This window comes from Panthera onca, chromosome A3 (genome assembly GCF_046562875.1).
Source record: "Panthera onca isolate mPanOnc1 chromosome A3, mPanOnc1 haplotype 2, whole genome shotgun sequence".
Taxonomy (NCBI): domain Eukaryota; kingdom Metazoa; phylum Chordata; class Mammalia; order Carnivora; family Felidae; genus Panthera; species Panthera onca.
The window spans coordinates 61,259,288-61,286,493 of record NC_138341.1 but is presented as its reverse complement, the minus strand read 5'-3'; the positions used below and the strand labels follow the sequence as shown (position 1 = coordinate 61,286,493).

The 27,206-nt window shown below is 36.4% G+C and overlaps 1 protein-coding gene across 1 annotated transcript in view; it reads right to left on the bottom strand.

Annotated features, from left to right (window-relative positions):
* Positions 1 to 27,206, bottom strand: part of PUS10 (pseudouridine synthase 10) — a 73,027-nt gene that overhangs the window by 21,355 nt on the left and 24,466 nt on the right. Inside the window, exons 5-11 of the mRNA XM_060605062.3 lie at positions 13,271 to 13,305; positions 9,193 to 9,304; positions 7,020 to 7,081; positions 6,729 to 6,774; positions 4,250 to 4,314; positions 2,813 to 2,898; positions 1,616 to 1,741 (exon numbers count right to left, since the gene is read on the bottom strand). Coding sequence (XP_060461045.1) covers positions 1,616 to 1,741; positions 2,813 to 2,898; positions 4,250 to 4,314; positions 6,729 to 6,774; positions 7,020 to 7,081; positions 9,193 to 9,304; positions 13,271 to 13,305 — 532 coding nt within the window. The remainder of the gene's footprint in view (positions 1 to 1,615; positions 1,742 to 2,812; positions 2,899 to 4,249; positions 4,315 to 6,728; positions 6,775 to 7,019; positions 7,082 to 9,192; positions 9,305 to 13,270; positions 13,306 to 27,206) is intronic.

Here is a 27,206-nt window from a genome sequence, read left to right as displayed (position 1 = left end):
TGGGGACAATTTCCCCCCCTCAAATGGAAAATGAAACCAAGCTAACTTCATGAAAGATTGCAAGGGGGAAACACATCTGTTTCAGAGCCTCCTGACGGCCCTCTTGGCAATGGGGCCTTCCTTGAGACCCAAATAATCAAAACTGAAAGTTTCTTGAATCATCTTATAGAAAGAGAGTCAGGTGGCTCCAAAAAGAGTTTGAAAGAAACTTTTTGTACTAAAGCTTAATTTTCACTTCTTTATAATTTGGATAAATCTTACACGATACCCAGTATGTAGATATTAACCAAGTAAAAGCTCATGGCAATATCCCAGAGTCCTTTTTTTTTTTTAAGTTTATTTATTTATTTTGAGAGAGAGAGAGACAGACAGAATACATGCACACACAAGCGGAGGAGGGGCAGAAGGAGAGGGAGAGAGAGAATCCCAAGCAGGCTCCACACTGTCACTGCAGAGCCCTACATGGGGCTTGAACTCACAAACTGTGAGATCATGACCTGAGCCAAGATCAAGAGTCGGATACTTAACTGACTGAGCCACCCAGGTGTCCCTTATCCCAGAGTCTTTACTGCTGAGATTTTGGAAAACGTTAGGTTGCTAGGTTAATTTCTTCTTTATTCAGTAAACAATTCTTAAAGACCCTTAAAAAGAGAGTCCACCTACCTGATAGGCAACAAATTATAAGAGGGATGTGTTTTAAAGTGCTTGTCTTCCTTCTTGACAAGCCAGAGAGGTGGAAGGAATAGCCATATCTCATCTCAATCATCTGCTTGCCATTCCTAAAGCAGTCTTGTCTCAAGGTTTTTCAGAGAGAAGAGTAGATATCTAGTTGCTTCCTCAAAAAAAGTGTTCTAATTATGCTAGGAGACCCACTTTAAAGTAAATCAATCATTGCTTATGGCCTACAGTTTTTCCTGTTGTACAACATGACTTCCTGCAATTGAAATCTTAGCCCCTTCCCTCTAGCCTAATCCTAGGTGAAATCACAGTCTCTATGTGGTCTGCGACCTGGCAGACCTACAGAGACAGAGAAAACCTAAACCTGGCAGGATCTGACTCATCCCACAAACCTGGGCTCATTAATACCTGGAAAATTAAAATACAACACAACTATCATGAAGTCTTCATGAAATGGTAGCTGTTGACCTGCTTTCTCTAGGCTTGAACTTTATCCCAGGACATTTTAGCAGTTAAGGTGGAAGCTAGACATTTGCCAGCGATTATTCTCTTTTTTTTTTTTTTTTTTTTACCAGCGATTATTCTTGAACAAGAACTGGATGTGGAAGTTGTGTTTTAATTTCCTCATATTCCCCCAAAAGAGGCCAAGTCTGAGGTGTCCCAAGGTCAGAACTTAAGTGCATTCACTTAAAATAGTTTCAGTGGTTTTGAATTTGCCCAGGAAAGAATAGTCATCTTGAGAGACGAAAGAAATCCTCGGCTCAAATCCAGCCCAAGCCAGAGGTGCTCAGGACATGGTGACCCTTGTTCATGGGAAGCTGCCAGGCAAGGAGTCTAGATCTGGTGATTTACAAAATTTAGAAATCTTTCCCGCCACTGCAAAGAAACCTATTCATGAATGACAATGTATTTAAAATATCAATATTATAACACTTACTCTCTGCTTTGAATACTGCCAAAAGATGGTCTGAAATTAATTCTTCCACTGAAGATTCCAGCTTCCTTTCTCCATCAATTATCCAAGGAGTTTGCGGTAGATTCCTGGAATATTTATTATATCTCCCTGCCAAAGAAACATAAGGTAGCCTGGATGGAATGATATAATTAACATAATAAGATAAAACAACTATATACTGAGTGCCAATATCCTAGGTGCCACGATACAAAGCAAGGCTTACCCTTCAACTAACTTACAATCTAACTTGGGGAGCCAGCATACAGACATATAAATAATTAAATTAAAAGATTTAAGGTAACAATAGAAGAGATGGTTAAAGACATGATATGAATCATCAAACGAGCTCTAAAGAAATGCTCAATAAAAAAAAATAAAATGCTCAATATATTTATTAATCCGATTGGCTGGCTGAACAAGTTACATTATGGAACACACCAAGGGTCATTACCAAAAAACCCAGCAACTACTGCTTTTATGCCTGATTAATAATACTTTAATGCAATACTCATTGGTGATAATATATTCCAAAGACTTCAAATACGGGAAATTTTGAAGTTTTTTAATTAAAAAAAACAAAAAAAAACAAACAGAAAATGACTCACTGCTTTATGAAGAAAGCTGTACCATGGCAGGTAGCTTTCATTACCACAGGGCAGAGTATTATAGTTAAGACCACGAAACAATTTCATTTCGGCCATTACTATGAAATAGATGTAGCTTTCAAAACAAAAACTATCTGCTAGATTACCTCTTGGGAAGGTCAATGCAACAATTTTTTATTTAAAGCAGAAACTCAAATCTTCAGTCATTCTGCAGATAATAAAATTATTTTTTTCAAGTTTGCTTTTATGCTTTCTGTAGCTATGTTTCTCCCGATCAGTTTCGGGTCTCTGCATCTACCCATATTTCTATGGGTATTGGCCACCTCTGATGGAAACTATTAAAACTTAAGAAGTGTCATTTCCCTTTGGCATGGTATTTCAAATAACCAATCTGAGTGGACCTTGAGAATACCTACAGAAGCTAAAATAAGCTTGACTATCAGTCCTAGTTCTCAAAAGAGTTAATTAATCAGAACCTGGTAACAAAAATTAAAAGGAAACAGAGAGGTGACTTGAGTTTTCAGAAAGGATAGTAAGTTGACAGCATAAGTATATTCTAGACTAAATATTTTACCAGCCACAAAAACAGCACCATGAGCACACTCAATTTCAAGAACAGTGCATACAGCCTTTGGTGAGTTTGGAGGACAAGGAAACTGCCTGCAAAACAAAATAAATTTTACAGCTACTATTTTCCAGAAAAGATATTGAACCACATAACTAGGATGAATCAGCATTGTCTGAGACACACGGAACCCGAGTCTCTCACGGACTAAGCCACTCCCTAACTTTAAGTTTTGAAATCATAAAGATCTTTTACACCTCAAGTACACTTTAATACACGAGACTGACACAAAGTAAATCAGGGCTCTGCTACTACCTTTCACTCAGGAGGCTGCATGTTCCCAGATGATAATTTTTAACAGCCTTGAGATCTGAGAGAAAAACCCATATTTATGAAGTGGAAGCCTCTCCAGGGTCTTTAGCCATCTTGCTCCCTATGAACAGTTGGTGCCAGCTTAAAAAATCGTTAATCATTTGGGTAAAGCTGGTAAGTCCCACCTGTGGGGAGGGTCTCCACCAGTTTTCTCTCTTTCTCTTTCTCATTCCAACTATGACCTTGGGAATTAGATCACACACAGGGCCAGAAAAAGTGGAATGTGGCAGACTCTGCCCTTTTAACTAAAAAACTTCAATCTGAGGACAGAAAAGAGCAATGTATGGCTTTATTTTCTGTCTACCATCTGGGAACTTCCAAAGCCATGGACTGGAGTCTACCTGTAAATGACTCAATGTGGATGGACTCCAAATGCTTGGCTTGAAAATTTCATACAGTTTCCTAAAGTGTCTTAACAAAAAAAATGACTTAGAAGTTCAGGACCTATTGCTTGCAAAGAGAGGCTGACTTTACTTTCTAAACTTTAGTGTAAGTATTTCCACTTCCTGAGACTCACTTTTAGTCAATAAAATATATAAAACCTTCCTCACAACTTTATTGTTTGAAATTTATTCAAGGATATTCTGGAAAGATAACCATGATATATTATTGAACAAAATGAATACAATGAGAATTAAAATGAGGTTTATTGTATTTCAGCATATTTTAACAAGTGAAGGGCCTTTTTCTCCCTCATCTTCAGATGGACAATACTCAAAATGGGGGATGTAATGGGACCAACTCTGGGCTGGAGAGACAGGAACCCTGGCTCTAAGCCTATTCTATTACCCAGCTGAAATCTTAGGCAAGTCAACTCCCTCAACATGCTCTTCTAAAGATAAAGAAGTTGGATTTGACACACCAATTCAAATACCAGTCCAATAAACATTTACTGAACACTAGTACATGCCAGGTACTGAGCCAGGGATTTGGGAATATAATAATGACTAAGACACAATCATCATCCCTGAAATACATCCAGCCTTGTTTTAGGGACTGGATGTTAGATTATCTCTAACATTCCCTTTATTCTAAAATTCCATGATGCCGCCATGTTTCTATACTTCTACTCACTTGCGGAAATCCTCTTCTTTTATCTTATTCAACGCTTTCACAACTGCCATTCTAGTGAACACTGACTATATAAGGTAAAATGAAAAGAAAAGACATTTTATCACTCAGACAAGAAAACATCAGAGGTGAAACACAGAACATAGTTGGGGAAATTACATCATTTTAAAGGAGAGAAATACTTAATAGCTTCAAGAAGGTAAAACATAAGCATTTATTCCATCAGTTCTCCCCACAGCCTTTCTTTTCAGTCTAGTCTGTGTCCATAACACCATGTAGATCTAGCAGAACAGTTCAGCAGTTGGTTGCCAGGCTAAGAGTAAACAGAGCCAACAAGCCCGCCCTGGCATCTAGCAGCTCAACACCACTCGCCAGCCACAGAGAAAGTAAACAGATCCACTGTAACAGAAGGACATCTATAACAAATGTCCCACTTTGGGTTTTTTTAAATAAGAAAAGTCAAACCATATGGTAGATATGCTAGAACAAATTAGTGTATATATACATGGCTTACGATGATAAATTACAATTACTTTTTCTGTTTTGTGAAATTACACTTGACTAAAAAGAGGCACAATGTAGGTCTCTCAACAGTTTATCATCAAATCAATGATTTTCTAAACAATATTTTGGAGAACCCCAAATTATAGGGTTAAAACTGAAAATTCAGTGCCTATTTGTTAAGATATGAAAACTTAAGCCTGAAAGAATCTCAAAAGGTTATTTAATTTGCTCTCAGCAATAAGGCAGGAAAACTACATACACTATACCACTGGCCAAATGATGTGGTATCTGTGATGCTTTGACAAAAATTTCCTTGTTCTACAATTTGGTGCTGGTACCTGTATATTTCCTCAAAGATAACAAACAATGCAATGAGATCTTCAATATAAACATGGCTACAGGTCATTTGGGCAGAGCTTTCCAACTAGTATGGCAAAGCAACGAGCTACAGTTGTGCCAAGATGTTGAGCCCTCTAATTCACAAGGGCCGAAGAACCCCTAGACCAATTGCTTCCAGATTAGAGCAACTTGTTAACTTCAGGGTGCTGAACAAACATGGTAATGTTCTAGGTGTATCATGATGTGAGAAAGGTGGGAAGCAGTGCTTTAGACTTTCTCACATTTAGACTTGCTGCACAGGGAATTTGACAAATGGTGCCAACTCTGTCTCCCATCCCTCAACACCCCCTCCCCCTACCACCCCCTGGTTCCAAAAGGCTCAGCAACCAGTCAAAGCAAGAGTAAAGACTAACAGATGTATCTTTGGCAATGAATACACACACACACACACACACACACACACACACACACACACACACACATATATATGTATATACACATATATATATGTATATATACGCCACGTATATATACACTAATTTGTTCTAGCATATCTACCACATACACACATACACACACACACACACACACACACACACATACATTTTTTAGAGCATGTGCGTGCACGCATGTGAGCAGGGTAGGGGCAGAGGTAGAGAGAGAGAGAGAATCCCAAGAAGGCTTCGCACAATCAGTGCAGAGTCCTACGTGGAGTTCAAACCCACAAACCTTGAGATCATGACCGGAGCTGAAATCAAGAGTCAGACACTTAACCGACTGAGCCACCCAGGTGCCCCAGGAGAGAGAATCTTTTAAGCAGGCTCCATGCTCAGTGCAGAGCCCGATGTGGGACTTGATCCCATGGCCCTGGGACCATGACCTGAGCCAAAATCAAGAGTCAGACACTTAATAGACTGCGCCACCCAGATGCCCCAAGTTTATATTCTTTTTAACGACCATAAGGGTAAAATGGATGTCAGTAAAAGTAATGCTTGAATCTTCACATAAAACCAGGTAAGTATCTGTGGCATGAAATCTTGCCAATATTGTTGCCTTGCCATTCTACCCTGGCATAGCAGAAACTGAAATGCATGCTAACTATTTTGCTCATTAACATGAAAACCAGCTCACATCAAATAAAGGGGAGTTTGTATAAAATGCCCTTTTGCAAATGTAGCTTGAAATAGGCATATTAATTCAGATTGTCCTAAGTAAAATAATTTATTTTGGATTATATTTCTTAAATACCAATTTCTAGAAAATGACTATTAGACAAAAGTTTGGAATGCTAATAATTAACATGGATTTTCCCCAATGATGTAATTTTGGGAATAAAACCTCAAAGTCGAATTTCCCCAAACGGATAACAGTAACATCATTGAAACACTGGTTCTAAATTTAACAACACCAGGGAGACAACCTAGACAGTGACACAAATATGAGAATGTTTGTGTTATGACTTCCTAGCTAGAGGCAAAGGTGTTCAGAGTTGGAAAAAAAATAACTGTAGCAAATGGAAATATTTAAAGAATGATTAAAAGATACATTGACAACATCTCTAACACATATCATTTTGTTGTTAATTTGAATATTCAGCTCAAATAAAACTCAATAAAGAATAAAAAGGAGGAATCTTTACCTGTTTGTTTTTGGCTGGCTTGAAGCAATCTGGGCATATTGCACGTCTAAGTAAAATCCAAGTTAATAAAGAAAAGTTAATGAGTTTATTTTGGGGTGAATATAACTCAAATATATTTTATATAATATTGCTGCTAAATTCAGGATACTAGGAACAGACAAAATGAATCTCTATACCAGCTGTATTGGTTTAATCTGCTAAAACATGACAAGTTACAAAGAGGGCTGTTTCATGAAAACCCAAAAGCATTAACAATGTTACACAATTGACATTGTTTACGTAGCAACTTACAGGAAGTGGCAATCCTCAACTGTTTCTGGGTGAGCAAAGATCACACTCACTTCAAACAAGCTCTAAAAATTATAAAGACAGTTTAAAAATGAGCAAAAGGAAACCAACATCTAACCACTTATGAATGGAAATAGAAATTAACTCTCAAAGATTGGCTCAGAAAACGAATGAGAAGGAAAACTGGAATACTACTGTTCTCAAATCAGCTTGTTCACAGGGCCACTGAAAAGGATATAATTTTGTTGGGTTTTTTGTTTGTTTTTTTGTTTTTTTTTTTCACTTCAAAGCTCAATTACTAGTGATTCTACCAAAAAAAAAATTTAACAAATTTTGAAATAAATTTGTATGATTTTTGTGCATGTATATAAATTCGATGTGAAGATGAAAGAGAATTCAGGGAACTGGAAAGAGATAACTGAAAGAATTGTTCCTGTCAGTATTATGATTAGGATTATTAGCAAGGCAAAAGCATTTTATTCACATACTTAAAATCTCTGTACAAGGCTTTATTTTTTTATTATTTTTGTGCTAAGGCTTTATTTTTAAGTGCTCAAACTTCTTAATGGATTTGAATTTTAAAAGAGAGATCTTAGCTTTTTATCACAAAAATGATACATACAAATTATAAAATAAATAAACACAGAATGGATTTTTTAATCCCACACCACTGAGGTAGAATGTAGTAACAGTTTGGCGTGTTTCCTTTTAGCTATTTTTATAATATAAACATAAATGTATATACTTCATGGGATATTAAACATACTTTTGGAAAATTACTTTAATTAATATGCCAAGGACATCTTTTCAACTCTAGGGACTGTTGGACATTTAAGTTGTAAGCTTTTCTGTTATTAAAAAATGCTATAATGAACATCCTTGCATACAAAATAAGCACAATTTCATACTCTATATACATTCATCTCCACAGAGAACAAAAATTCAACATAGAGAAAAACAATAAATGCCACACCATGTAACAATTTATTCTTCTTTATTGAGTATTTCTATATTTATTGATTGCATTGAATCATCAGCAAGCATATTAGCTACTCTAGAATCACAATAATGAATAACTAGGTTTTTTTTTTCTCTCTAATCTACAAAGTAAAATTAAAATCACAAGACATTCCTTTTACTCAAGAAAACTTCACTCATTCTGAATCTATTAGTACACTTGCATCTTTTTGTTTTCTATTTTCTGTTCTCACTGGTTCAACATGTAAAATTACTTATGCTTCAAAACTGAAGTTTGAGGTAAAAATATTTTGCATCAATAACTTCTCTAATTTCCAAAGTACTTTCATTACCTCATTTCCTCTCTGTATATGTGTGAAGTGGTTTTATTCTCTATTCTATCAGTATTCAGTTTAAAGGACAGAGTTTATTCATATGAACAGAGAGAAACAGAGCTAAGAATTTTTCTGAATGGTGAAAAAAATTTTTTAACTATTTAGCTTTGAAGGATGGTTTGGTGATTTTACTGGAATAAAGGTGTATCTGATATTCAGGGAATTTCCTTCAAGCAAAATGATAAAGCTATGAGGCCATACTATTAAAATCTAATTTAAGAGAAGCTGGTAATATGTCCTGTTTCCACATCTGGAAACCTGTCGAACTCTCCCCTAAATTCAATCCATTCTGGAGACTGAGGTGAGGTCTGTTCTGGAATAGGGGAGACAGCTAAGTGTTCTGGTTTCAAAGGCGGTGTCTACTTAAAATTGAAAAGGAGGGACTTGAGATACCAACAAGGTGGGATAGATTGGATCCACGCTCACTGTAGTTGACTGATTATATCTGAAAATAAGATTAGCCACAGATAACCAGAGTTGACTATTTAAGTTACATAAGTTACTCATAGTTACTTATGTATTGCTCTGTATTAATATGTGTCTCTCCAATTAAACTATAAATATATTAAAGGCATAGATTAATTTCTAATCTTTTAAAGTCAATTAGGGTACACTATACTTGTTATACACATAAATGTCTTAGATCACAAAGAAGTCTTAAAAAAAATAAAAACTTTCTCAATTTAAGACTGTTAGAAAATAAGATGTTAAAAGTTTAAAAATCCTCCATTATTTAAAGAGAAGATTATTTTGACTAATCAAAATTCTGCCATATGATGATGTAAAACCAGCGAACAAAATTAACAGTGCTGATGATCAAATACCTTTCCATCAATGGGAACACCCAGTTCCTCTGAAAACAGGGGGTGAGTTATCCATTTGTAGGCTTCTTTTAGCTGAACTATATCATTTCTTCCCAGAGACAGATTCTGCTTTCTGAATAACATAAAAATTAATTCACTGACATGAAAAATTTCACTTTTTCAACTAAAGGCAAAAATTTATGCAATTATTTAAAAATATTTATTGAGTGCCTACTATGTGCCAGGTGCTATTTTACACATTAGCTAGAAAGTAGAGAACAAGTAGACAAAAATCCCTCAGCTCGTGGACCTTATCATCTAGTAGAATCAAAAAACATTTTAGGGGCGCCTGGGTGGCGCAGTCGGTTAAGCGTCCGACTTCAGCCAGGTCACGATCTCGCGGTCCGTGAGTTCGAGCCCCGTGTCAGGCTCTGGGCTGATGAGCCTGGAGCCTGTTTCCGATTCTGTGTCTCCCTCTCTCTCTGACCCTCCCCCGTTCATGCTCTGTCTCTCTCTGTCCCAAAAATAAATAAAAAACGTTGAAAAAAAAAATTAAAAAAAAAAAACAAAAAACATTTTAAATGGTATGAAATAAATAAATAAATAAATAAATAAAATGGTATATAAGATAGTTTTTAAACTTCAAAGACAAAAGAATACTAATGACCTTTTCTGAGCTACCATTGCCAGATTCCTGGATGTATACATCAGAAGACAGAAAGGTGTAATAGAAGGGATTATTTATTGCTCAGAAACAACAAAACTGTGTATTAGGATAACCTCATCCAGACTAAAAATGTTTGTATCTACTCTCCTCCTGATAATGGGGCTTACTTTTGGGAAATCAGTGTACAAGCTGTATTTTACTGCTGAAGAAGAAACATTAAATTCTAAAATATCAATGTGCTGAAATGCTTGTCAATTTAATATCAGAAAAATGTCTGAATAAAAATCTGACATTCCCCCCAAATCTACTCATGAGCCAATAAACAGATTTGGGGAAGTCCCAATTATGATTTCTAGCTTTTAGTTTGAGTTTGAACAATTTTACGACTAAAATTGTTATAGAAAGGAACTGAAGGGGGTGCCTGGCTGACTGAGTCAGTAGAGCATGAGACTCTTCATCTCTGGGTCATGAGTTCAAACCCCACACTGGGCATGGAACCTACTTAAAAAATAAAAAGAGAGAAAGAAAGAGAGAAAGGAAGAAAGAGGGAGGGAAAGAGGAAGGGAGGGAGGAAGAAAAAAAAAGAAAGGAACTGAAGTGAAAAGAAAAGAAAAACATGCATGCTATGATATTATTAAAACTGCTTTGTTATGCTGAGTATAATATGATATCACTAATACATTAACAAGTCCACTTCATTCAAATTATTAAAACTACAAATCAGTCTTACAGCTATATACAGGGCTTCTTTTAACAAAAGAGATGTTAGGGCCAGCTTGTGAATCATTTTTTCTAATGTACAACTTTCACTGATAGAAAATGACTACTTATATCAAATATTCATTGTAATTTAATTCTTGAAGACCAAAAGACACTACTAACTGCAGGTAGAAAACAAAAAATAATTTAGCTAATGGCTAAATGTAATTGATCTAAAAAAATATGTAAAGATGACTTTCCTCTAGAAATAAAGTTAAGAAATAGTTGATGTACCAATTCGATATCCAGTTGAAAGTATAACTGATTACACAGAATGTTTTCATATGCTTTGGAATTGTGGTTTAACAATGAAATACCCTGATGAACTCTATATCTGACAAATAATCATATTATTTCTCTACATTTAAGAACTTATTGAAACACTAAGTGTTTGAGCTTCATAAACTGTTCCCAATTCTCTGAATATTAGAAACTTTTTAAGTATTTTAAAAGACTATTTGATGTTGTGTCAACAGTTTAATGATATTGGCATAATATAGCATCACAGTTGAAAAGTAAATAACTAATGTATGAGAACACATTTTAAAGGATAAAAAGTTGAAACAAAAAAATACAAGAATAGAAAACCATTTAAACATTGTTTAGACCCAAGAGAGTACAAGGGGTTACAGCAAAAACCAATCCTAAATATGAGTTAAAACATTTCTCATGCATTTAAGAAAAGTGGCATTTTAAACCCTTCATAGTCTTTTAAATATATTTAGATATCTTAGTCCAGTTAAAAAAAAATTCCATTATTTTTCCTTCCAGATTAAAGAGCTGGTAGAAAGGGTTAGTAGACAGCTTGGAAACCTTAATATATAAGGCAAATAATTAACACTTAAAATGCCAGATTTCACTTTCTGCCACATGAATGTGGCTAATAACTTTTTTTTTAAGTTTATTTTTTTGAGAGAGTGAAAGAGGGAGAAAGTTGGGGAGGGGCAGAGACAGACAGAATCCCAAGCAGGCTCCATGCTATCAGCAGAGAGCCCGACATGGGGCTTGAACTCACAAACTGTGACATCGTGACCTGAGCCAGAATGAAGAGTCAGATGCTTAACCGACTAAGCCACCCAGGCACCCCATAACTTTTCTAACATAATGTAGGGTAAATGTTTTCATAGAAGTCCTTAGCATATGCTTGATGGTCCTTTAGAGGAATTAGTAGTCACTGAATTAAATTCAGTCCCAATTTAGTACTTAGTACCACGTTTCCCTCTCTCCTGTGTCAGATAACTACTGATAAAGATGTCAACTGCAAATCACTTTTTCTATCAATACAACATGACAGCCGTTCCAGAGGAAAGATGAACCAAAATATCCAAGCACAATTAATTTTTCTTAATTCCTTGAATCAATTCTTTAATGGCAATTCCTCTACAATATTTTGAATGTAGAATGAACTATGGACACTGAGGGAAAAGATTAGTAGTTTATATTTTTTCTGTTCCAGTATCTCTATATTGAACAGGATCTTTTGAAGAGCTAAGCTTAGTTTAAAATTCTTCAGTAAAGGATAACAACAGCAGCTCATAAGCAATGTGGATGGAAACTGGAAACATTTAGAAAATAGCATTCTCTGTGCTAAAACATTTCTCAAACACAGGATCAAATTTTATCATTCCAGAAACACAAGCATTTGAGACTAATCTAACACAACCTAAGTAAACCCCAAAACCTTTGACAGATATATTGCTATTACCCTCCCAGAAAAGCAGATATGAAAGAGGAAATAAATCAACAAACAAGCCAAATCAATTACTTTTTTTATAAATCACTTAACCAAATATAAGATTCTAATACAGAAATCTATACTTCTCTCTGTGCTTTTCTCTCCAGAGTACACAGGAACCTCTAGTAGTCACATAGCCCTTTTTATATTGGTATAAAATTTTTAGTTTCAAAATCCAAGAGGGTCTGGAAAGTTAAAGATTTTTTCTTAACTCGGTAAGCAAACACTGACTTGAACGTGTGAAGCTTTTTAGAGACTTTGTGTATCAAACTTAGTGTGAATATTCATGTTTCACTGCAGAAATATAAATGTGTTTGATTACAGAGTACCACCTCAGACCATGAGGGGAGGGGTATGTTATATATGGTATCTAACACCATATTGCATTTCTAAAACCTAAAAAATTCTAAGTTCCAAAACATATTTGGTCCCCAAGGGTTTCAGATAAAGGACTGTGGACCTATGTTTTATATGTTTTATCTGTGTATAAACTCAACTGTTTTTCTGCTTTAGTTAGGATTTTACTTTGTGTCTTTTAGAGCATAGTTTTATAATTTAGTTTCTAAGACCAGTATAAAATTTATTCTTTTATAACAGCTTGCCAAACTACATTATATAAGTGCCTTATATAAATGTAAAATATGTATTTACATTCTTGTTAAATCTACAAAAAAATGAATCCACTTTAATAGACACTAGTAAGATGCCATGCAAATAAATTAATTAAATAAGGTTGACACCTAAGTCATACCATAAATTTGTTTTCTTTCTGTTAATTTCTCTAGGAGCTAGTGAACTCACTCTAAAAAAGGAGGCAGTAGTAGTAAAAGTACTTTAAATATCAGGTAGCTTAAAATAAATAAACATTTAAAAAAAAAAAAAGAATCAGGTAGCTTATATTTAAATGGTAGAAAAAATTCCCTACCTAAATTACTTACCCCATTTCCTGTTTTACCAGCAACCATGCAGCATGCTGTAGGCAATTTAGTCACACCCAGAAGAAGAGAAAAGGGGGAAAATGTTCATTGAAATGAAGTTCCAATATCATTACTAAAGTGCTTAACTAATTTGCTAATCAAACTCTTTTTAGGGGAGTAGTAAGTGTTCAGAAATGTGGCAATGACCTCAATCTCATTTAAAGTCAGAAATGAGGTAAGATGCCACTTTGCAACGCTGGGTTACTGTGGCCTAGGAACTCAACAGGGGTATCTCCCTCCTCCCTACAGATTTCTATCTCATTAATGAGATACAAGTTTGTAACATAAGGAGTTTACTTTTTTTCTTAAAATATCTTACTTCTTCACAGAGGAAGGCCCAAAGTAATGGAGAACAAACTATGTCCCCCAAACAGAATTAAAGGCCTCAGTTTTTTTTTTTTTTAAAGAGAGCTACACATTTTTAATTCTATCTAATTAATGATATCCATATGTAAGTGTACCAACATCTGTAAGTCACTTTGGAATAAAACTAAAACTAAGATGGGTGGATGGATAAATTGATGACTAGATATACAATAAAGGAAATATAGAAAGAGTAATAATGATAGAATCCAGGTAGGTATATGGGTGTTCGCTGTACAATTCTTTCAACTTTACTGAACATTTAAAAATTCTCATAATAGGGGTTCCTGGCTGGCTCAGTTGGTGGAGTGTGCAACTTTTGATCTTGGGGTTGTAAGTTCGAGCCCTGTGTTGGGTGTAGAGATTACTTAAAAATAAAACCTTAAAAAATGCTCATAATAAAATGTTAGAGAAAATGTTCTGGGAAGAGTTAATAAAAACTGAAAAAGTTGCTAAAATGGAGACAATAACATTCACAATCATGGTTGTTATAAGGATTAAATTCATGCAAAATGCTTGACACAGTAAGTGTGTGGCACTAAGATTTCTCAGTCTGCCATTGACATCCCACAGCTGTCACCTTATAGAAAGCAAATGACATGTCCTACCTCAGCATATAGCATTTTGTGAACATGACAGAAGCACGCGTGTGTAAGTCAATAAAATACCATATGTAGTCTCTGCATCCACATGTCACAGGAGTGGCCATTCATTATTGCTATTAGAATATTAGACCCGCCCACCCCTACACACACATTGTGATTCATACATAGAATCCTGTCCTTTTAAACTTCAAAAGACCAGAGGGACACTAGATCCTTTTAAAGATTTATACTCTTTCAGAAATCTTAGGTGAATTACTTTGTTCAGACATGAGCCACCTAGAACTAGAGCTGTTCCCAATGCCTAAACACCTCATCAGTACCTTCTGATTCAGTAGTTTACTTTGCTAGCTCAATCTAACACCTTTGATAGCACTACAAGTCCCCATCCTCCTTTCCTTCACTTACTCAAGCCCTCTTTCAAAGAATGTGGGCATATGGTATAACACACAAATTACTAGGAGTCCGGAGACCTGGCTTTAGGCATTACTAAATTGCTGGCACTCAGTTTCCTAATGTGCCAAATGAAACAATTAGACTAAAATGAATGAACTGAAACTTTTCAGTGGCAAAACTTTTCAGTGATGGCAAAAGTCATCATTAATGGGCATCAGTTAGTATATTGTTTTGTAACAGAGGCTATTAAGACTTAAAGGACTTTATGATCATAGAAAAAAGTGAATAATGGTCTCCCAAAGCTGAAACTTGCAGTCAATATTGCCCCACCTTCCTTTAGCCTTCATATTTTAAGAGGTCAATAAATACTTGTTTTTTCATCCATAAAGGGGTATTAATACTCCCCTTCAAGGGACACTGTGGGAATTTAATGAAGTTGTGTATGTAAAGAACCAAGTAAGATTCTTGGCATGTACTTAACAAATAGTAACTATTATTGTATTATTGTCATTTTTGAATTAAAACCTTAACTGCAATTCACAAATAATAAAATTATTATCCCTTAAAAGATTTCCATGACTTGATTCCCAAACTGCTCTGCCATAGGTAGTTCTGGAACTTCTCTCATCAATAAAATCCTCATGGGTATCTAAGCTATAGAGAACTATCTGTCCCTTCTTTAAGGGGACTCAGACTCTTCTGTCCTTTTTTAAAAAAAATTTTTGAGAGAGAGAGAGCATGAGTGGGGGAGAGAAGAGAGAGACAGAGAGAGAGAGACAGAATCCTAAGAAGGCTCCAACACTCATCATGGAGCCTGATGCAGGGCTCAATCCCATGACCCTGGGATCATGACCTGAGCCAAAATCAAGAATTGGATGTTCAACCAACTGAGCCATCCAGGCACCCCTCTTTTGTCCTTTTTTAGTGAACTTTTCATCGCTGCTTTTAAAGCAAATCCTGTTTTCTACAGTCACTTTCAGGTGATGCCCATCAAATCTGCAACATGTCCTGCCATCCTCTGATTATAAGTAGGGCAGAACTGGAGGTTGCCAAGGGAGACCAGATTACCATGTGTAACATATAAAATTAAATCAACTGTCTTCAATACCTGAGATTTGCTAAAGGGTTTTTCCTTCCTAATCCTCTGCAGGCTTCCTGCTCAAGCATGCCAGCAGGTTGGACAGAACTAATCACACAGCAGGGGCTGGAAGACTGAATCCCAAAGAAGTCAGTGTTGCTCAATTATTCAATTTTTACTACGTGCTAATAATGTCCTGGACCTGCTTCTGCTGAGGAAGAAAAGTACATTTCTCTCTTTCAGGTCACCAAGATAATTTTAATAAATGTTCTATTCCTTAGTCAGTGGGAAAAAATCATTCTCTAGAGTAAGCAATTTAATTCTTCCTCCCCAACAGAACCAAATGGCATTAAAGTTATCAAGTTTAATCAAATTTGGTACCAAAGGCAGTATGTTATCTCCTGAAAATTCAGGAACCACACAACTTAATCCCAGACTCTGCTTTAACTGTATTACAGAATTCTAGGCAAGTGCTAAATGAAGCAGAAGAACATGCTTGCTAAAGTGCTTGTGTATTCTGGTAACCACCACCACCACCACCACCACCCCCCCCCCCCCCACACACACACACCATGGAAAGTCTATGCCTGGGAATGGCTTTTGAGCTTAGGGTTCTGAGCTGGGGGTTCATCTAGCACCAAACAGTGAGAGTGGGTAACAGTAGAGCCAAATTGACACCGATTTAAGTAGAGGTGGCAGCTGGGAAGGACAGAGAGAAAGAGAGGTGTTAAAAATGGCATGTTGGGGAGCTACAATTCAGTAAAACTGGTGCTCAGGTTATATATAATGTGCACATAAACGTGAGTAGGGATTCAACAACTAGAGATGAAACTCGAAAGATGAGCAGGTTTTAAGTGCCATGCTAGGGCATGACTCCAAAGCATGAAACCATAACAGAAGAAGTGCCACATTTACGTATATACAAAGTCCCAGGGCAGCGCAAAGAATGAACAATATTTGATCTTCTTTAATTAAGTCACAACAGCCATCATCTGCACACTATTATTTTTCTTACATGGTAGCTTAAGAAAATAAGATAGTTCTTATACCAGAAGGCCTCATTATCCTACATGGGAAAATATAGTGTGGGAATGGAGAGGAGTAAGCAGCTTTAAGAGGTAATGGAGAGAGACCGGCAGGACTTGGCGACCAGCAGTGATACTAGGGTTTCTAAATTACCACTAATGCCCTTTTTAAAACTCTAAAAATCTTTTGAATTCTACACATCTCCTGGACTCATTTATAACTCATAATAACAAAGAAAATGTACCAACAGGAAAATGACAAGAGTTGTGTGGAAAGCTAGAGGTATTACCCCCTATTCTCTCTTCTCCTAACACACACACACACACACACACACACACACACACACACTTATGTATTCTACCTGCACACAAACAGGCAGCTGGGAATTAGGTTCAACAACGAGGTCAGTAACAACAGTAAGTCTTCTTTCCTCTTCCCAGCATGCCTGCCTAACCTTTCCTTCTCCTCCTCCCCATTCCCCAGCTTGCTACAGCTGTGAGCATCTGCCTCACCGGGGCCTGCTCCTCACTTCGCGACAGGTTTGGTGTCTGGCATAGTGGCAGAAAGAGGAAGGTAAGAGAGGAGGCAGGAGAATACATTCTTATAACCATTGCTGGGCTCCCCCACCTGGCTGAGGTAAAGACCCTTCCTCCCCCATGTCTCCTCACCTCTACCACCTCCCTGCCTCAATCTTATTCTTCTTCTCCAGAGTCTCTGATATCACATCCATGATGTAATGACTAACAGAATGAGTCTGGGTGTCTCTTTTGATGAATAAAAGTTATGTCAGCTCTGTTTGAAAAGCCACTCATATCCTCTACATTATCTTTCCCTATAGGGTTGAGGGAGAAAAAAATGAAGTGGGGGATTAAACTTTCTCACTCCAGCCCTCCCTAACACTGCTGGCAATACAACCTTTGGACAGCATTAAGAAGACTGAACTTTTTATTTTTGACAAGACAAGAGGGAAAAGGCAAAGACAAGTCAGCAAAGACAGAATGCCCCAGAATCTGCAAGGCAAAATTAGGGTGTACAGCTCTAGTGACCCAGTTCCCAGGAGAATCCTATTTCTAAGTTCTGAGTTTTAAGAAGGAGAATTCTTATTGTATTTTCCAATATTCTAGGTGCTGATGTTTGCCTAGCTCTGAAGGACTTAATTGGAAATAACCACCAGAGGAAATTCTATGGGGGTGGGAAGGTGGGGTAGGATGGAGGAAGGGAGATGACAATGAATGAAAGGCTCTGGGATAGACATAAAGACAAATATCACTCATGTGGAGTCTAAAAAACCCCCCACAAAACCCTATGAATAAACATATAAAAAGCAGAATCAGACCTATAAATACAGAAGACAAACTGGTAGTTGCCAGAGGGGAGGAGAATGAGGGATTGGTAAAATGGATAAAGAGGAGTGGGAGATACAGCTTTCCAGTTATGGAATGAACAAGTCACGGGAATAAAAAGCACAGTATAAGGAACATAGTCAATGATATTTAACAGTGATGTATGGCAACAGATAGCAGCTACCACTTGTAGTAAACATAGCATAATGTATAAACTTTCTAATCACTATGTTGCACACCTAAAACTAATGTGGCATTATGTGTCAACTATATTCAAATTTAAAATTTTAATTAAAAAAAAAAAGATATGGCTCAGTCCTGTCCTTTAATGTCATATGCTAATGAGAGGATAACTTGGCAACTAAATTACAGGTAACTCTGAAGTTAATATCAGTGAAGCGAAGCTATCTCAACAAGTATCTGTTAGCAACTGGGTGTGGCTGAGGGGATGCAAATATATTTCCCCCTAGAATGTGATTTTAGAAAAGTAGCATCCTCACTGAAATATCAGTTAACATAAAGTGAACTTGCAGATTCAAGAGACTTCAATGTATCAAATATAGCTCAATTTCAAGACATAAATACAATTTTACCTCAAAATTACTACCAAGAAAAACAGGTTTTTAAAAAAATTTAATGTTTATTTATTTTTGAGAAAGAGAGAGAGACAAAGCACGAGTAGCAGAGGGACAGAGAGAGAGGGGGACACAGAATCCACAGTTCAGGCTCCAGGCCTACACTATCTCTCTAAATAAATACACTTGAAAAATAATTTTTAAAAATTTAGGTATTACTTTATAAATATGCTAAAGTAATTTGTTACTATAAAATAAAGATTTATGGCTTCAAGGTGGTAGAATAAAGCCCTTTCTGTCTGCTTCTTCTTTGGAAAACCATCTCAACATAAGATGGAGAATGGGAAACAGAAAAACAAACTCCATCTACAATGAAACAAAAAAATAACTCATCACCCCAAGCCTCCATACATGAAGACAAAAAAGGAATGCAGGAATGGAAAGTAGCAGAGCATAGGAAGTGGATTCTTAAGTGTTGGCAAAAGGAGATACTCGCCCCTCCAAACCCAGCAAAACTGAGGACTGGACGTGTAAGACAACAGAGTGTGAAATGGGCTAACAGGGGAAACAGCTAACAGGTGGTATGAGGAATGAACAGAACCCAAGGTCCTCTCTCTGACACCATGCAAGGGCAGATTTATACTCTGGGTACCAAACTAGAGGTATTTACACTCAGAAGCCCCTGGCAAGAGGACGGCTGGAGTAAGGCCCTGCCAGGAAAACAGAAGTGTTCAGTGAGAGTTTACAGTCTGCATAGAGACCTGCAGTTCCCTCTCTCATCCTGCTCTGGGTACTGAGGCAGCCAAACTTATACTTCTCTGGACAGAAGATTAGAGGATTCATTGTTGAATGAACTAGATGGTTTCTGAGGGAAAAGTTTCAGAAAGTGATATATGGTCTCTCCACATAAAAAAGTCAGTTTACTACCTGTTTTCCTCCAATAAAACCCAGTCCACAAGCACCACTGTCCTGCTCTATACAGACCTAACTTTCAATCGCTTTTAAAATGTCCTATGCTTAACAATGAATGAACAAAGATCACTTACTCATTTAGAGAAAATCTCCAACATGAAAGGAAGAAAATAAAACAACAAACACATAAATAGAAAAAAGTAGAAAGAATAATACATGAATTCCCATGTACCCTTTGAGCCAGCTTCAAGTTATCAACATTTTGCCAATCTAGTTTTATCCATCTCCATTACCTTTTTTTGGTAAAGAAATGACCTCAAGTTTTTATTTTTTTTTATTAAAAAAATTTTTTAATGCTTATTTATTTTTAAGAGAGAGAGACACAGAGCACGAGTGGAGGAGGGGCAGAGAGAGAGAGAGAGAGAGAGAGAGACACAGAATCCGAAGCAGGCTCCAGGCTCTGAGCTGTCAGCACAGAGCCTGACATGGGGCTCAAACCCATGAACCATGAGATCATGACCTGAGAAGATGTTGGATGCTAACCAACTGAGTCACCCAGGTGCCCCCATCAAGTTTTTTGTTTTTTTAAAGAAAATCCAAGACAAATCATTTCACCTGTGAATACTGTCCAATGGAAGCATTTTTAAAAGTGACATTCTTTACTACCAATTAAACTTATAATTGAAAGATTTTAGACATTGATTCCAAAACACGTGAGGGAGTACATAGTTTCTCAAACTTCTTTTGGGGCAGCAGAAGGGTATATAAGCAAAAAAAGTCTGAAAATCACTTACTGCACCTTAGTTTAAGCAAACAACAGAAATGAAAAAGGGACCAGAACCACATATTTGGAGAAGGTTTGGGGTTTTCCCCTTCATTTTCTTTTATTCTTTTTAAATAACATGTTAGAAAGTACAGAATACACTGTCATTTATTTTGGAACATGATTTTCTCTGTCTCTTTCTCCACTGTATATTATCTCAACTTCAAAGGCTTTCTGTTTCTTCAGCAAAGAAAAAAAGTAGGAGGGCCCCAGGCGGGGGAGGGCAGTAGGGGAGAACGTAGGACCTCCTTCCTCCTACTCTCCATTTCTTCCTTTTAATCTGACCTTTGGACAGACATAAACTGCACTGCAGCTGCTGGGGACTTGGGCAAGATGTGCTGAATATGGTCCAGAGTGGCCACACCCAATGACAAGTAATGTTGTGTGCCCATGTGTGTTAGGCATATATTAGTAAACAAAATAGACATAAACCCTTGCCTTTGTAAAACCGATGGCCAAGAATCATAAAACAAACAAAACAAAGAAATCACACTATTTTATGTGATAAATGCAATGTGAAGTGATAAAGACAGTGGAGAAAAGTGAGAGAGGAACGAGGAATGGAAGAAGTGACCTGCAATTTCCAATACGGTAGTCAAGGAAAGCCTCACTGTGAAGGCAACATTTGAGAAAAGATGTGAAGGCAGTGAGGGAATAAGCCATGAATATATCTGAGGAAGAAACCTTTCATGCAGAAGTAACAGCAAGCAAAGGCCCTGAGGCAGAAGTTGTGCCTGGTGTGTCCAGTGAATAAGCAGTAAGGCAGCCAATGTGGCTGAACAGTCAAAGAAGACAGAAACAGGTGATGAAGTCAAAGAACTGAGGTGCAGTGCTAAGACAGGGCTGCTATAGGCCCTTTTAAGCAATTAAAGGAGTTTGATTTTACTCTGAGGGAGATGGGGACAATAGGAGAGTGAGCAAGGAAGGACTCGAAATGATTTACTTTTTTAAAGTGATAGGGGACAAGCATGGAAACAGAGGCAGTTGTTAAGAGGCTATTGTTAAAATCCAGGTAATTGCTCAACCTGTCTGTGCACCCTCCACCTCAGGATCAAGGAAATGATTTTGAAAAGTACGTAAGGAGAACTGGGGTCTTTTCTAGTCTGGGATCTAACTAACTTTTGCTCAACAGTCTTCAGTCCATTTCCTAAAAGAATAAGCTGAGGCTTTACCAGGCTATAACTCTGCTTTTGGTTCTGGTCTTGGCTTGTAGTTCTATGTATAGTGTGATGAACACAACTTTCACTGAAATAACATTAAAAAGATGCAACAAATATTTAAAAAGTAAACAATAGGCTAGTCTTATTTACAAATACATATATGCATGTATATATGTAAAAAACTTAATAAAATATTAATAAATCAAATTTTATTAAAATAAAACAAAAAATTTTTATTTCAGGAAAACAAAAGTTCAACACAAGAAAATCTATTCAATAACTTGACTACAATAATAGTTAAAAAAAGAAAAATGTAATGATTGCAAATATCCATTTCTGATTTGAAAAACTTACTAAACTTGGGGGCGCCTGCGTGGCTTATTTGGTTAAGCGTCTGACTTTGGCTCAGGTCATGATCTCACAGTTTGTAAGTTTGAGCCCTGCATCAGGCTCTGTGCTGTCAGCACAGATCCTCCTCTCCCTCTCTCTCTCTCTGCCTCTCCCCCTATGTCTCTCAAATAAATAAACATTAAAAAAAAATTTACTAAACTTGGAATAGAAGTAAACTTCCTTAAAGAGTATCTATTAGAAAAGAGTTAACAATATACTTAATATCACAAAATTCTAGAAACATCCCTATTCTTGAGGGTCAAGACAATATATAATTTTCAACAAAAATTACTAGACATGCAAAGAAACAAGAAAGTGACTCGTTTTTAAGAAAACAGCAGTCAGCAGAAACTGACTCTGAGTGGGCCCAGAAATTCAATTTAGCAGAAAGAGCTTGCAGAATTGAAAGAAGTCATAGAAAACAACCTGTTGCATAAAAAGGAACAGTATAATTAATCACAGGCTTCTCATCACCAAAAACAAGTAACAAAAGATACTGGAACAACATATTCAAAGTGCTGAAAGGAAAAAATTTTGTCAACCAAATATTTTATATCCAATGAAACTATACTATAAAACTGAAGGAAAAATAAAGACTTTTCAGATAAACAAAAACTCAGAGGATTCATCACCAGTAAATCTATATTAAAAACAAAAATAAAAACCTTAAGCTCTTCAGGAAGAAGGGAAATGACACCAGATGGCAACTTGGATCTACAAGTAAGAATGAAGAGCACTAGGAATGGTAAGTTTGTAGGTAAACATAATAGGTATGTATACTGTTTTCTTCTCTTTTAATAAAGATATATGACCATTTAAGGCAAATGTTGTAACACTGCATTGCTGGGTTAAAAGGTATATAAATGTAACAGATATATACAACAATTACACCAAGGACAATAAATTGAAATATAATGTTGTAAAGTTACTTACTATATTTTACCCGATTGAATTAAGGTGAAGATGCATATTATAGCCCCTAGAGCAAGGGTTGGCCAAATTTTTCTGTAAAGGGCCGGACAGTACATATCTTGGGCCTTGCTGGCCAGGATGTCCTAGTGCACCTACCCAACTCTGCTATTGCAGTACGAAAGAAAAGCCTAAAATAAACTAAGCTCCCACTTCAGGAAGATAGAAAAAGAAGAGCAAATTAAAGCCAAAAAAGTAGAAGGAAGGAAATAATAAAGAGCAGAAGTCAATGAAATAGAAAATAAATATATAGAAAGAGTAAATCAAGGGGTGCCTGGGTGGCTCAGTCAGTTAAGCCTGACTGTTGATTTCGGCTCAGGTCATGATCCCATGGTCATGAGATTGAGCCTCGTGTCAGACTCCATGCTCATGGCATGGAGCCTGCTTAGGATTCTCTCTCTCTCCCTCTCTCTCTTCCTCTCTCCTGCTTGTGCGCGTTCTCTCTCTCAAAGTAAATAAACAGACAAACATTTAGAAAAAAGTAAATCAATGAAACCAAATACTGGTTCTTTGGAAAGGTCAATCATATTGGTAACTCTCCAACTGGACTGATCACAGAAAAGAAAAAAAAAAGACATAAATTACCATTGTTAGGGAATATTAGTCCATAATACAGAAATATTATGAAAAACTTTATGTCAATATATCTGACAACTTAGATGAAACAAATTCCTTCAAAAATACAAATTATCAAAACTGACAGAAGAAACAATAGGAAACTGAATAGATCAGTATCAACTGAAGAAACTGAATTTGTAATCAAAAAATATGATCATGTTGTAAAATATCCTAAGGAATCTCCAACAAAACTATTACAACTATGAAAAAAAGTCAGGCAGAATTGCAGGGTACAAGGTTATAAAACACCAACTGTATTTCTATAAACAAGCAATGAAAAATTTAAAAATGCAATAAAAATACAATTCCATGTATAATACCACCCAAAAGAATGAAATTCTTAGGGATAAACTTTTAAAACATGTGTGAAATCTGTACACTGAAAACTATAAAGCATTGCTAAAAGAAATCAAAGAGTGAAATATACCACATTCACACATTGGAAAATGCAATACTATCCAGATACCAATTCTTTTTTTTTTTTTTTTAATATTTATTTACCATTTAATTTACAGTGCTGTAAGGGGAGAAATTTATTGGAAAAAATACAATTTTCTCATTCTAAAAATTCTGAATTGATTCTGCTTTGCCACAAGGAATGGCAAAACACACACATATGCGTACAAACACACAAGAGCATTATTTTGAAGTTAAAAAATACCAGATTTAAGTCAGATACCAATTCTTATCAAGTTTACCTATAAATTCAATGCAATCCCAGTCAAAATTTAAGCCAAATTAATAAAAAAAATAAATTGATAAGCAGATTCTAAAATCTGTATGGAAATGCAAAGGACCTAGAATCACCAAAGCAAATTTTATTATTTTTTTTAATGTTTATTTATTTTGAGAGAGGGAGAGAGAGAGTTAGAGTGTGAGCAGGGGAGGAACAGAGAGAGGGAGACACAGAATCCGAAGCAGGCTTCAGGCTCTGAGCTGTCAGCACAGAGCCGGATGCAGGGCTTGAACTTATGAACTGAGTTCATGACCTGAGCCAAAGTTGGACGCTTAACTGACTGAGCCACCCAGGCACGCCTCACCAAAGTAAATTTTAAAGAGAACAAAGCTCAAAGATTTGCTGTTTTCAAGACATACTATAATGCTGGAGTAATCAAGACAGTTTACTATTGATATACAATCCACTGATGACATATCAATGGAAGAAAAACACACATATATATATACACACATATGGTCAGTTTATTTTCTACAAAGTTAGCAAGGAAATCAATGGGGAAACCAAGGCTTTTTCATCATATGGTACTGAAAAGAAAAACAAACATCAACATTTACCTCACAGTATATTTAAAAAATTAACTCAGGGGGCGCCTCGGTGGCTCAGTCGGTTGGACGTCCGACTTCGGCTCAGGTCATGATCTCACGGTCTGTGAGTTCGAGCCCCGCGTCGGGCTCTGTGCTGACAGCTCAGAGCCCGGAGCCTGTTTCGGATTCTGTGTCTCCCTCTCTCTCTGACCTTCCCCCGTTCATGCTCTCTCTCTGTCTCAAAAATGAATAAATGTTAAAAAAAAAAAAGATTTTTTTTAAATTAACTCAGAATGGATCAGAGATATAAACATAAAAGCTAAAAGGAAGAAAAGTTTTTATTTTATTTATTTATTTATTTATTTATTTATTTATTTATTTAAAATTTTAGAGACAGAGAAAGGATGAGCAGGGGGATGGGCAGAAGGAGGGAGAGGGAGGGGGGAAGAGGGAAAGAGAGGGAGAGAGAGGGAGAGAGAGAGGGAGAGGGAGAGAGAGAGAGAGAGAGAGAAAGGGAGGGAGGGAGGGGGAGTAGGAGAGAGATAGGGAGAGAGAGGGAGAGGGACAGAGAGAGAGAGAGAGAGAGAGAGAGAGAGGATCCCAAGCAGGCCTCTATGCTCAGCATAGAACCTGACACGGGGCTTGATTCCACGATCCTGGGATCATAACCTGAGCTGAAATCAAGAGTCAGAGGCTCAACCAACTGAGCCACCCTGACACCCCTGAAAACTTTTATAATAAAACATAGGAGAAAATCTTTGTAAACTTGCAGTGTACAAAAATTTGTTAGGTAGGATACAAATAGCATGAACCATATGAATAAAAAGCTGGTGAACTGGACTTTATCAAAAGTAGGAAGTTGTCTTCTTTGACAAATACCATTAAGAAAATTAAAGAACAACCCACAACATGGGAGATAATATTTGCAACACATATACACATAATAAGGATGTGGATCTGGACTATATTAAGAACTGTTACAACTCAATGAAAAGAAGACAACCCAAATTTTTTAAATGGGCAAAATATTTGATAAAGTCACATGTGAAGAGACTTCAAAGATATATGAATGGCAAGTAACTACATGAAAAGATGCTCAACATTATTAGTCAGTAGAAAAATAAATATATAATCTCTACACACCCATTAGAATGGCTCAAATGAAAGAAAGTGACGATACCAAGTGTTACTAAGAATGTGAAGCGACTACAATGCTCACATACTGTTGGTGGATTATAAACATAAACTGGTAAATCTACTTCGGAAAATTGCATGGCAGCTTCTCATATGGTTAAACACATACCTACCGTATGACTTAGATTTCCACTCTAAGGTATTTACCCAAAATGAAAATATACACACAAATGATTACACATAAAAGTTTGTATACACCAGCTTTATTCAAAGAACCCAAAAACTGTAATGCATGAATGTGTAGACGTGTAGGAATGTTAGACATGGTTGATTAATATCGTTAAGATAGTTCATATTGTTAGGCCTAACTGGCTTGAGGTGGAAAAAGCAATACTCTTTTTTTTTTTTAATGTTTATTTATTTAGTACAGAGAGAGAGAGACAGACAGACAGACAGAGTGCAAGCAGAGGAGGGACACAGAGAGAGGAAGAATCCCAAGCAGGCCCAGCACTGTCAGCACAGAGCCCAATGCAGGGCTAGAACTCACAAACCATGAGTTCATGACCTGAGCCAAAGTCAAGAGTTGGTCACTTAACCAACGGAGTTATCCAGGCACCCAACGGAGTTATCCAGGCACCCGAGAAATAATCTGGTTTAAAGCTGAGCAATAACTTCAGGGTTTGAATGGTTATTCAGTGTCAGTTTGAAATAATTTTTTCTTGGCCCAATAAACAAATATTGTGGGATGAAGGCATATGAGGTGATAGTTTTTATGCAGTATGGATATAGATTGCTTTCATAGATCTTAGAAGTGATAACTATGATTGGTAAAGTTAACATAAATAGTGAAATTAGTATAGAAGAGGTGAATAGATTTATTGCCTTTATTTGGAGTTGTACCAACTTTTTGGTTCTGAGACCAATGGATTATTACTTCTAGCCATTAAAAGTTTAAAAAAGCTGTTATTATTATACATGGAGGCATGAATTAATTCTTACATATTTTCTCAGTAAAAAAGATGTTTTGAGTTTCTATTATTAGATTCACAATCTAATATTTTATTAAAATATATTAAAATATATTTTATTAGGTAAAATATATTTAATTTTATTTTTATTAAAAATGGATGTCAAAATAATTTGGGGGTTAACTGATATAAGTAACAGGGCAGTAAATGTGGGGCTATGAGAGCATTTTCTCATGTGAATGACAGTTTGCTCTATTGTGTTTTGATTAATATATAA